The 13688-nt window shown below is 35.4% G+C and overlaps 1 protein-coding gene across 1 annotated transcript in view; it reads right to left on the reverse strand.

Moving 5' to 3' along the window:
- Positions 1 to 9935: 9935 nt before the first annotated feature.
- COL24A1 (collagen type XXIV alpha 1 chain) overlaps positions 9936 to 13688 on the reverse strand; it is a gene marked incomplete at its 5' end in the record, with an annotated part of 325357 nt that continues 321604 nt past the window's right edge. Inside the window, one exon of the mRNA XM_082688569.1 lies at positions 9936 to 10781. Coding sequence (XP_082544695.1) covers positions 10635 to 10781 — 147 coding nt within the window. The 3' untranslated portion in view covers positions 9936 to 10634. The remainder of the gene's footprint in view (positions 10782 to 13688) is intronic.

The following is a 13688-nucleotide window of genomic DNA, read 5'->3' on the forward strand; positions in this document are numbered from 1 at the left end:
CTATCTTTTTCAGGAATTGGATTCTCCAGATTTATTTTAAAAATATGGATGATAGTAACTTTCTGAAATAATTTCAGAGGTGTCCTTAACATCCTTCCTACTAGGCTTCCCATGCTATAGCTCAAATTTTTCCAGCATGCAAGGTGTTTTATTATATCTGCAAAGGTTTCATTATATTTGCAACTTTGAGGCAATATATGCAACAATTGCCATATACTTGTCCATGGACTATTGTATCAGCATCACCTGGTGTGCTCAATAAGATATCTGGGTCTTTCTGTAGAGGTACTTAATCAAAGTAGAGAAAGCTACTGGAACATCTTTTAACAAGCACCTCTATGTGTACTTAAGATGTAAATGCAGGTTCACTGGGTGAAGGCATTACAGTTACACAGACCTAGATGGTAGCCATGATGGCTACGGAGCCCTTGGAATGTGGTTATCCAAATTGAGATGTGCTGTAAATATAAAATATACACTGACGGGGCACCTGGGTGGCTCAGTGGATTAAGCCGCTGCCTTCGGCTCAGGTCATGATCTCAGTGTCCTGGGATCGAGCCCCGCATAGGGCTCTTTGCTCAGCGGGAGCCTGCTTCTCTCTCTCTCTGCCTGACTCTCCGCCTACTTGTGATTTCTCTCTCTGTCAAATAAATAAATAAAATCTTTAAAAAATATATATATACACTGACTTTCAAAGATTCAGTATTTAAAAAAAGAATAAAGTATCTCATTAATAACATTTTTATATTGATCACATGATGAAATGAAAATATTGTAGGTATATAAGGTTATGTATAATACAGTATTAAAATTAATTTCACCTGTTTTGTTTTATTTCTTTAAATGTGGCTACTGGAATATATATTTATATATATATAAAGATATATATATAAAGATATATAAATATATATATTTTTTTATATTGAGCAGTGCTGCCCTATGAGATTATTAGAATTCAAATGTCAATTGCTGAGATTTAGATAAAAGAAATATTCAAGAATCAGCTAAGTGTGGTAGTTCATTTATTAATTTGATCAATAAATACCTGTCTCCTCATTCTTCAATTTGTAGCCTGAGCATCTTTGCAAATCACAAGTCTGATAATGTCAACCAACTCCTTAAAACCCTTCAATGTCTAATTGTTGCTCTTAGGATAAAGAACTAAATAAATCCTTATCATAGCCTTGCAAAGATCCCTCATAATGGCCCATATCTTCTCTTCAGCCGCATGTCTAATTACTCATCCTTCAGAAAGAAGTAGGCCCTACTTTCCTACAGAAGCATTCCTTAGGCACTTCTCCTCCCCTCTACTCCAGCCTCGGTCAGAGTTCATGTATATGAGCGTATTTTTTAAAGAGCACTGGTTTCAAGTTGTAATGATAAATTCACGAATACTATCATTTGATTAACATCAGTTTCTCTCCTAGATAGAAAGCTCATTGAGCACAGGGACCTTGCCTTTTTTGTTCAATTTGAGTTGCCAACTCACAGCACAGTCTCTAGTCCACAATATGCAATAAAACATGAAGACATGGAGGCCCTGAGCACCTATTTGCATCATACACTGTGCCATTCTGTGTAATTATAAGCATTAAAATCCATACTTTGAGAGACTATGGACTCTGAAAAACAATCTGAGGGGTTTGAAGTGGCGAGGGTGTGGGAGGTTGGGGTACCAGGGGGTGGGTATTATAGAGGGCGCGGATTGCATGGAGCACTGGGTGTGGTGAAAAAATAATGAATACTGTTTTTCTGAAAATAAATAAATTGAAAAAATTTAAAAAAAATCCATACTTTGCCTCTAGGGAGGTCACAGTGAGTGAAGGGAAACAGGCATGTGAAGGATAATAACAACCTACTGAAGCAAGTGTAGAAGACAGAATGTGGGGGTGCCTGGGGGGCTCAGTCGTTGGGCATCTGCCTTCAGCTCAGGTCACGATCCCAGCGTCCTGGAGAAAGAGCCCCATGTTGGGCTCCCTGCTTGGCGGGAAGCCTGGTTCTCCCTCTCCCGCTCCTTCTGCTTTTGTTCCCTCTCTCGCTGTGTCTCTATCAAATAAACAAATAAAATTTTTTTTTTTTTTTTGGACAGACAGAGATCACAAGTAGGCAGAGAGGCAGGTAGAGAGAGAGGGAGCCTGTAGTGGGGCTCCATCCCAGGACCCTGGGATCATGACCGGAGCTGAAGGCAGAGGCTTTAACCCACTGAGCCACCCAGGTGCCCCAACAAATAAAATCTTTAAGAAAAAGAAAAGAAAAAAGAAAAACAACAGAATATGCCCCAAAGAGGAAGCAGCATGCATTCCTTTGTGGGAAAAGTTAAGAAAGTTTTCCTAAGGATCTAACTTGAAGAAAGAGTAGGAGCTGGCCAGGAGAACAAGACAGGAGAACTTTCCAGGCAAAGGAATGAAAACATACAGCATGTTCAGAGAACATGAGCTAAGATAGGTATGTCTGGAGTATATGGACTCAGATGAGAAAAGGAGGGGAGCACGTTGACAAGGAATCAGAGGCCCGGCCACCAAGGCCTTATAGGCTTCACAGAAAAACTTGCATTTCTTTATCCTATAGGTGATCAGGAACCAGCTTCATTTCCTCAACTTGGTTCTGAGGTTGGGATACAGAGAAGAAACCCCAGATTGGTTCTGGGTGTGATAATTCTTTACCACAGGAGCATGACATACTGTGATTTGGATGGGCCTATTATTACAACACAAGTAACTTGTTTCCAAAGAATGGGCTGGATCTATTATTGGCAAAAGCATTATTTGGATCAAACAAACAAATCATGATTCAGGAGGTTCAGTCATAATTAATGAGCCTTTAGAAGGATCCAACAATTGGGTCATTACTATTAGAGGAATCCAGGACCTAATACAGAAGGCCTAACTATTTGCAGCAGGGAGGTATAAGAAATACATTTCTGAAAAGATTTTAGAAGAAAAATTTCTGAAAACTATTCTAAAATATTTATTATCTTTTAACATCTGAACCCTGAAGTCAGCAATAATATTGGTTATAAACTCAAACTAAATAAAGTCTGATTGTTTTAATTTCTCTCTTCCAACTATTAAACTAAAAACTTATTGGTATCTAGTAATTAATTTTTGTCCCAAGTTTTTAATTTTTTCATCATATGAAGACTTGGAAAAAGATATATAGTATTTTTCTATGATATACTGAATTATGTAGGAAATATTTAGAAACAACTAAAAATTATTTTAACTGAATGTTTTATATAGTATCTTGGCATTTGTTTTGGTACTTAAATGGCTTAACCCCTTTTACAAATTGAAATATTCAAGTGAGAAAAATTGAATGTAAAATCAATAAAGTTCAAATAAAGTTTTTATATTCTAACAGCTGAGGGAAATCTTTATCCCTTCATGAAGAATGTCCATTTCACGAAACTGGATTTCCAGTGTTTCCTTCAAGCAATGAGAAGTTTTCTTGAATTTCAGCTCTAAATTTGTTCTGAACTAGATACCTTGTGAAATTAAATTATTTTTAATGGACTGTTACTGAGATTACTTTGTCCTTATGTAAAGTCCTGAAATTCCACTGCTAGCTAGGCACAGCCAAGATGATAGCTCGATACCCCACTGGTTGCCCTTCTCTACAAAGGTGCCATTTTTCTAAATTAGCTTTGAGTTATACCAGGACTCTGAATCCAAAGCACACAGATTGCATAATTGTGTACCTGGGCTGAGGTGATAACGACTTAATCATGCCTTCAGAGACAATTACTATGTAGGTCATGGTAGAAAAGTTGTGTTTGAATAGGGCAGAGCACATTACATTGAAGGCTTAGCTTACACTTATTTCTGAAACTATAAAAGCTGCTAGTCTTGGATGGGAGAACCAAACTTAGCATTTTGGACAGAAAATGAGGTCTGTCACAGTGCTTACTGCTGAACCCCATGTTTCTACTGCACTGGTCATTCCTGTGCCACTAGCAACAGTCCCTCTTTTTGTTTACTATAGTCATCTGTTGTTTCCTACAGAAAGAATGACATTTATATTTCATCCAGGTAAAGGGCAGGGATAAACTTAGATTTCATGAAGCCCGATGCTCGTACAAGTTAGGGTCCTCTTTATGGAAAATAACTAAAAATTACTGTACTTTTGCAAACTCTACAAACATAAATGCCCCCGTGAAGACATTTTGAAGGCCACTTCAGGGCCCTAAAGCTTAAATTTATTATCTTCAGTGGTAACTCTGCCTCTGTATAAAACCTATGTCATCTCTTCTTGCTTCTTTCAAGTCCACCTAAAATATGAAGGATGGAAGGAAGGAAAGAAAAGTATAGGAAAGTATAAATAGGTAGATAAAACCAAATAAATATTGCCAGTTTAAAATAATAGCAAATAGTAATATCCCGTAGGAGTCTAAATATGTGCTGAATTAAAATACTTGACAATAACATTCCAAAATGTCAGAGAAAGATGAGTGGGGTTGAAGTTTTGTAATATCCTTGAGTTGTCTGGAAGGTAGAAAAGTACTAATTTATATGACCTCTACAAAGTCAAGGATACATATTATTGACTTTAAAGTAGCCACTAAAAGAAAATAAAAATAATGTTTAACAAGCTAAAAGAGGGAAAATGGAATAAAAAGTATTTTACCAATCCAAAGGAAGAAAAAAGAAAAAGAAAGGAGACAAATACAAAATGATAGTAAAATATCAGGTTTAAATGCAACTATAACAGTAACTACATTAACTAAACAGACTACATATTCTGAGTCTAAAATTGTCAAAATAGATTAAAAATATACACATCTACAAGCATATGCCGAGTATAATAAATATGCCTAAACAGAAGGATGTAGAAAGGTCAAAAATAAAAAGACGAACAAAGATGTACTATCTTGATGCTAACAAGTTACAGCACAAAATTGGTATGGTCCAAGTGTTTATGCCATGAAAACTGGCTAATGCTACAAGTAGTGATTGTTTCTCTTTTTACCCTGGAGCACTAGTTATTAAACATGTAGTGCGATACCTCTGAAAAAAGCTGTGGTAAATTTGAATGCAACTGATTACAAGTATAAAGCAAAAATGGGAGATGTAAAAGAAACGGGAATGTCCATAATCACAGTTTGAGATTTTTTAACACACCTACCTCATATAAGTATAAGAAGCAGACCAAAAAAACAAAAAATTTTGCCCAGTATAGATAAGGAAACAGAGAATTAGTGACTTAACCAAGTACCCCAAACCGATGAGTGAGAAGGGAACTTAGTTCAAGTTTTACGCATATATTTTAAAAAAAATATCATCCATCCATCCATCCATCCATCCATCCACTCATTTGAGAGAAAGAGAGCACAAGCAGGGGGAATAGCAGAGGCAGAGGGAGAAGCAGGCTCCCTGCTGAGCAGGGAGCCAGATTTGAGACTCCTTCCCAGGACCCCAAGATCATGATCCAGCCGAAGGCAGACGTTTAACCAACTGAGTCACACAGATGTCCCAAGTTTTATGTATCTAAATCCAATATTCCTTCTGCAATGGTTTTATATTACAAAAAAACCTGGTGATATTTACTTTTAATGACAACTATAATTCCCACATTAATAAAAAAAATGGGGAGAAGAGGGAGGCACATTATCTAATTATATACTGTTACAGTTGTACCTTATTTCTAGAAAGCCTTTATATTTAATCTATGTTCCTAAAATATAAAATCTATTGTTACAAAACAAATTATGGGACTGGCATGGCTATAAAACAGATGAGTAATTTTATTAAGGGATTTGCTACCACCTCCTTGGTGATAACTAGCATGGAGCTTATCTATTAAATATTCAATGATGTTGTTACTTCAACAAGAGCAGCAGGGAATGCTTACAGAGTGATTGATGGCTTTGTGCCAGGCAGTTTTGTACTTCTCCAGGGGAATTTATTGAACCCATTCAACCACCAAGTGAGATATGTGATAGTTAATTTTATGTGTCAATTTGACCGGCCATAGGTGTCAACATTAAAAATTATTTCTGGGTGTTTCTGTAATAGAATTTCTGGAGATTAGTCTTTGAACCAGTGGACTCAGTAAAGTAAATCGTCCGTCTCCCACAATGTACATGGGCATCACCCAATCCACTGAGGGCCTGAATCAAACAAAAGGCAAAGTAAGGAAAAATGTGCCTTTTTTGCTCTGTCTGCTTGCTTGAGTTGGGACCTCCCATCTTCACCGGCCCAGAGACTGGATTTTAATCTATTGGCTCCACTGCTTCTCAGGCCTTTGGACTTAACTTACATCACTGGCCTTTCTGGGTCTCTAGTTTACAGGTGGCAAATTGTGGCTATTCTCGGCTTCCATAATTGTGCAAGCCAATTCATCATAATGCTTCCATATAAAAACATAAAATAAAAAATGTATTTATATATCATAACAATATTATATGTGTATTATATTTAAAATCTGTGTTTCTACTTCTATCTATCTATATCTCCTACTGGTTTTGTTTCTCTAAGAAGCCTAACTCATAAAGATTTTTACTTTTATTATCCTCATTTTGCAGTGAAGAAACTGAGGCAGTGAAGAATAATATACCCAAAGTCACACAGCTAGGCTCCAGTGTACTCTTAATCACTATATATGCTATATTATCTATGATTATGTTGATTAAACTGTGCTTTAAATTTAATATTTCAAAAAAAGCATAAAGTGAGATATTTCTATTATATATATACATATATATATATATATATGTATATATATATTTAGTTCTTAAATGATACCTAGAAAAACCATTTATTTCTCTGAAATAAATTATTTTTGGGGGGGAGAAACAAAAGGTATGGCACATTCTGCTCCTTTAAAAAAGCATTCCATGGTTCTCAAGCAGGAAATCAGACATATTTGTCATCACCCCATTAAAAAAAATTGTGGTAAAATGTACAACATAACATTGGTCATTTAAATCATTTTAAGTGTTAGTTCAGTTGTACTGAGTGCATTCATGTGTCGTGCAACCATTATTACCATCCATCTCCAGAACAATGTCATCATCCCAAACAGAAACTCTGCACTCATTACAAAATTGTTCCCCATTCCCATCTCTCCCAGCCTCTGATAACCTCTGTTCTATTTCCTGTATTTGAATTTGTCTATTCTTGATACTTCAGATAAGTGGTAGGTATTTCAGATAACTCGCCCTTTTTCATCTGCCTTATTTCACATAGTGTAATGTTTTCAAGGTGATCAGTGTTGTTAGCACATATCAGAATTTCATTCCTTTTTATGACCCAATAATTTTCCATTGTAGGTACATACCACATTTTGTTAATCAATTCATCTGTGGATGCACATTTGGGTTGTTTCCAGTTTGGGGTTATTCTGAATAATATCTCCATGAACACTTGTGTACAAACATCTCTTTGAGTCCCTTCTTTCAATTCTTTTGGGCATATACACAAGTTAGAATTACTGGGTCATATGGTAATTCTGTGTTTAACTTTTGAGAAACTGACAAACTATTTTCCTCAATGACTACACCATTTTACATTCCCACCAGCAACACACAAAGGTTTCACTTTATCCACATCCTAACCAATGCCTGTTACTTTCATTTTTTTTGGTTTTGTTTTTCTTTTGGATAATAGTCATCACAGTGAATGTCAAGTGGTATCTACCTATGGCACTGATTTGCATTTTCCAAATAACTAGAGATGTTGAGCATCTTTTCTTTTGTTGGCTATTTGTATATCTTCTTTGGAGAAATATCTCTTAAGTCCTTTGCCCATTTTTCAGTTGGATTGCTTTTTATTTTTATTTTTATTTTTTTTAATTTTTATTTTTTATAAACATATATTTTTATCCCCAGGGGTACAGGTCTGTGAATCACCAGGTTTACACACTTCACAGCACTCACCCAAGCACATATCCTTCCCAATGTCCATAATCCCACCCCCTTCTCCCAAACCCCCTCCCCCCAGCAACCCTCAGTTTGTTTTGTGAGATTAAGAGTCACTTATGGTTTGTCTCCCTCCCAATCCAATCTTGTTTCATTGATTCTTCTCCTACCCACTTAAGCCCCCATGTTGCATCACCACTTCCTCATATCAGGGAGATCATATGATAGTTGTCTTTCTCTGCTTGACTTATTTCGCTAAGCATGATACGCTCTAGTTCCATCCATGTTGTCGCAAATGGCAAGATTTCATTTCTTTTGATGGCTGCATAGTCTTCCATTGTGTATATATACCACATCTTCTTGATCCATTCATCTGTTGATGGACATCTAGGTTCTTTCCATAGTTTGGCTATTGTGGACATTGCTGCTATAAACATTCGGGTGCATGTGCCCCTTTGGATCACTACATTTGTATCTTTAGGGTAAATATCCAATAGTGCAATTGCTGGGTCATAGGGCAGTTCTATTTTCAACATTTTGAGGAATCTCCATGTTGTTTTCCAGAGTGGCTGCACCAGCTTGCATTCCCACCAACAGTGTAGGAGGGTTCCCCTTTCTCCGCATCCTCGCCAGCATCTGTCATTTCCTGACTTGTTGATTTTAGCCATTCTGACTGGTGTGAGGAATTTCTACAACTCAAAATAAAAGGATTGCTTTTTATTTTGAGTTGTAGAAATTTAATTAATTAATTGATTCATTAAATTATGGTGCAAAATGGTGGTTTCTTAAAGCATGGGGACAGGATCTGTGGGCAGAGGGAGCTGTGGAGGTGTAGGAGTTTAAAAAAATACATCCTGGGGTATTAATTCTTTATCAGATATATGATTTGCAAATTTTTCCTCCCATTCTGTGGGATGTCTTTTCACTTTCTTGATAGTGTCCTTTGATGTACAGAAGTTCTTAATTTTAAAGCAGTCCAATTTATTTTTTTCTTTTTTTGAACATGCTTTTAGTGTCATCTTCAAGAAATTACTGCTAAATCCAATGTCATGGAGACTTTCCTCTATGTTTTCTTCTAAGAGTTTTATAAGCTTAGCTCTTATATTTAGCACTTTGATCCATTTTGAGTTAAGTTGTATATGTGATACCAGATAAAGGTACAACTTCATTATTTTGCTTGTGGATATCCATTTTTCCCAGCACCTTTTGCTGAAAAAACTGTCCATTTCCTATTAAATGATATTGGCACATTTTTTGAAAGTCAATTGACCATATATGAGAATTTATTCTGACCTCATTTTGCACAAGTAGAAAATAGACCCTATAATCCTCTTATAGGTGTGTAACAGATACTTTGTAATAATGTATATGTACAGAGGACAGAAGGACTATGCCAGAGAACTACCATTGGTAATACAAGGATATGATAACAAAAGAAGAAAAATGAATACCACCAAAAAAGGTTTCAAGCATATTTTTATTATGGATAGGTAAGTGTGGTTTGCTGTGGCTAAAGATATGTTTATAATGGATGTACAAGCTTTTCTATATACCAAAAGGTATAATATTTTTCTTTTAATACTGAATAACATTTCTCTGACAAGGGAATTCTGAGTGGGCTGAGCCTATTTTAAATGGCTAAAGACTTTTTTCTTCCTGAATGTTGCTTTTAAGACTGGTAAATTGAAGTCTTTTAGGTCCAAACACAATAAATTTAAGAATAGTGAGATAAAATCAATGAATACTATAAAAACATGTAATTCCTATGAAGAAGAAATAATGGTTTTTATAATTTAAAACAGCAGCAATTTCAAAAGATTTGCTGAATTAAAACTTTACAAAATATATATATACATAGTATCATTCCAGATGATCATGGATTTTTTAAAAATAGTATATCACAATCCCAAACTCTATCCCAAACCTACTACAGGAAGTAGCTGGCCTGTAATATTTTTTACAACACTTTAAAAAATAAAAACAAAAGAAACCTCCTAATTCTCTTGTGCATAAGCACAGGTTACTGTGTGCTGGCTTTGATTCCATATCACAAAGAGAATTTTAAAATAGAACAAGGACTTCACATAAATAATGTTTTACTTGTTATTAAGCATGTAACCAAACAAATTAAAATAAAGTACTAACAACCAAAACATATCTTGATGTAACCAGTACATACACTCTTAAAGAATGACAAAAACGAAAAAAGAAATAAAACAGTCTATGAAAGCCACAAGCACCTTGTTTTAGGAAGAGCACCAAGCAACATAAAAAGGCAACACGTAAGAGGTAGTGTACCACCGGCTAAGATGTATATGCCCATTGGGGATCTGAATACAGCTTAGTGTTTGGGAAAATAAGACATGTTGGACTGTGGCTTGTGATTTTTAGACAGAAGCATCACACATGTGGAAGCATTAGCCAGTATTGCTCCATAGTGCTCTGCATCTCCAGCTGTCTAATGGGTACTTTGCTCTCAGTCAAAAAATAGAGGCTACCCTGAAGAATTCCATGTTTATAAATTTTCAGTTCTAGGGAATTCTCTAAGAAAGCTCAGATCAATATAATTTTTTAAAGAATTAAATACTTTATCAATTATAGTCCTTTAAAAATGCCTTTTCTCCTTCTTTGGAGGAAATCTTTTCTTCCTGAGATTCTTTAAGATTTAGCCAATGCTTTATTCCATGCATTTCACAATGATAGTATCTCTCTGTCTGTATTTTTCCCTCTGCAACAATTACCTGGCCAACAGCACGAATTCTGAACTAATTCAGAAACCTTAGAGAAAGCATACAGAACTGCTTTCAATGTAGTACTTCCTTTTGGTTTTGAGATGAGGAAGTTTTTGTACTTCAATGACTGGAAGCTGATTAGGGTCCTGGGTGTGAAAAAGGAATTTTGCCTTATGCCAGCTGCCATCTTGAATCTGTAAAACAAGAACAAAATGCTTTGATATGTAATCATGTCATCAGAAGTTGTTCTCAGCAGACAATGCCCTTCACTCTCAATGAAGATTTAGTTTAAGAATTAGAGATAATGAATAGGAAGTCCCTAAAACAAAGTAAATGCTGGCATAGAGTAAGTGTGCAATGCTAACACTCACTATGACTAATTGAAAATATGGGTTCATTCTTTTCTCCAAATGGCAATGTGTATTCTGATTTTTCAGTCCCAGGGACTAAGGCTAGGCTTCTGCTTCTGTTGTCTGTAGATCACTGGACCAGGTATGAATTAAAAGGCTGTACTATTCCTAATATGAGTAACACATCTGTTCTCTGTTCCTTTATTTGAGACTGATTCTTTAGGATGGGCATTCTTGGAGGAAAAGCAATGAGCTGTCTCAACCTCTCTGTAATTTAGGCAAGAAATAACCAAAATTGCTTCATTAGGAAATAAACTATAATTCTGTTGAATCACCTTTAAGGTTTCTTTTTTTCCAGTCTGTGGTTACTGTTTATATAGTTTCTTTCCTCTCTTCTTTCTAGGTCTTTCTGTTTTTCTTATCACTCTATGTTCTTTTGTTTCAGACAAATTCTACTATGGAACAAACACATATCATAAAATCTCTTATGATTAAGATTCAACAAGATAACATAGAGAAACACAATTTGCTAGTTTTGTGAAGCTTTTTATTAAAAAGTTGATTCACTTGTTTATAGAATTATGATATAAATTTTAAAATGTGAAGAAACCTCAGTGATTATTTAAGCTTTAAATTTCATTCACTAGTCATCAGCTTGGTGTGTGTGTGTGTGTGTGTAAGACACTATTAGATTAACTCGTTAAGTCTTTTAAGCAATATTTATTGGATACTAAGTACAAGTGGCACAGCTGAGTAAGATGTAATCCTCTATTTTGTAACAGTCCTTGGGAAATATGAAGCTGAATAAATCAGCTCTGGATTTTGAAGACTAGCAGCTTATAAATCTAGTTGGAGAGGGGAAACATGAACGTAGACATAACACAAGACAACATATGGTGAGTACAGTATAAATAATGTAGACAGTGAGCACTAAATTCCTCATTTCCAACTGAAGTACTCAGGGAAAGGTTCATGAATTCAGACTTCAGAATTTAAAATGGGCCTTCAAGTATGCCTAGTACTTCTACTTGGTTAGAGAGGTAGAGAAGGCATTTCAGAGAAAGATAATGACATGAGTAAAAACAAACATACAAAAAACTGTTGGAAAAGTAGATGATTGCTAAAGTAAGTCTACATGGGGATGAAGAGCAGATTTTGATAGAAATCCAGGTACCACCATTCTCTTTATATATAAAATTTGAAAAATAAACACTTACCTCACACAGTTGTAAGGATTAAATGAGATTTCAGTTAAGCAGTATAGTGTGGCATAGACTTTGGAGTTATACCCACCTAGGGTTTATTTCTTGCTCTCCACTAATTAGCTACATGACCTTGAGCAAGTTATTTAGCCTTTCTGTTTCTTCATTTTCTTACCTATAAAATGAAACTTCTTTATAAAGCTCTTATAATTAAATAAAATAATGTATGTAATACAGGGTAACTGCTATATAATAAGGTCCCAGTGACTAATAGTAGAGATTATTGTTGATATTATTATTGTTATTATTATTAATAGATCAGTTTCACCATACTTTAGGGCGAACAGCCACCGAAAGCCCAAGCTAGAAAGGTTGGGGCCGGACTATTTTAAGCGCTAAACAAAGAGCGGATAAGTTTAGATTGTATCTCAGAGATAGTAGTGAGTCATTGAAAGTTTCTGGAAAAAATTATAAAATTCAAATGAGTTTGTTGATAATATTGATCTCTTTGCTTTTAAAGAATGAGCCATATATCTCTGTTTGCCTCTCATTTTTCAAATTCTCAAGCACTATTTGTCTGAAAATAAAATGTGAAAAAGTAGAATTCCCTGGAAATGGTAAGAGATGTTAAATCACGGGCTTTATGGTGCACAAGAGCAAGAAACCAAGCTACTTGAAATCATTAATGAAATGTATGTGATGTGGATGCTCTTTCTAACAGTGTTGGGAAACTCTTCTGTAAAGTGCTAGATAATAAATGTCTTAGGTTTTGTGAGCCACAGTCTCACATTTATTTAACTCTGTCATCCCTGTGTGACAACAGCCATAGATACTGAGTAAACAAATGAGTGTGGCTATGTGCTAATAAAATTTATTAACAAAAACAAGTGGCGGGCGGGGCACCTGGGTGGCTCTGTTGGTTAAAGCCTCTCCCTTCTGCTCAGGTCATGATCCCCAGTGTCCTGCGATGGAGCCCCACATCCAACTCTCTGCTCAGCAGGGAGTCTGCTTCCCCACCCCTCTCTCTAACTGCCTCTCTGCCTCCTTGTCATCTCTGTCAAATAAATAAATAAAATCTTAAAAAAAAAAAGTGGTGGGGTGGATTTGGTCTGTGAAATGTAGTTAGCCGACACCTGCTTTATACCAAAACATTTTAAAATTATAGATTTTTTATAATATTAGTTGTTTAATTGTAAAACAAAAATGGGCTATTTTTCAAATATCAATTGGTAGGGCGAGTCAATATGCAATTTTGCTCGTATTTGGTTTCAGGTATAGGGACTGACAAAATGAAATACAACAGACTTGCCTCTATAACCTGTCTTCCATATATAATGAGATGTAGAATTACAGTAGTGAAATATAAGAAATAAATCTATTTATTTATATGCTCTTTCTATCAATGCAGGGGCAATATAGATATTTCATACGAGCAATAAGAATTAGATTTATGTATTAACATCTGTTCTGCATATAAAAATCTATGGATGACCAGTGGGTGTTACAGAAGTTGACAAGATACGATACAAGCAAACGATTGATTCTGAAA

This window comes from Mustela nivalis (genome assembly GCF_964662115.1).
Source record: "Mustela nivalis genome assembly, chromosome: 10".
Classification (NCBI taxonomy): domain Eukaryota; kingdom Metazoa; phylum Chordata; class Mammalia; order Carnivora; family Mustelidae; genus Mustela; species Mustela nivalis.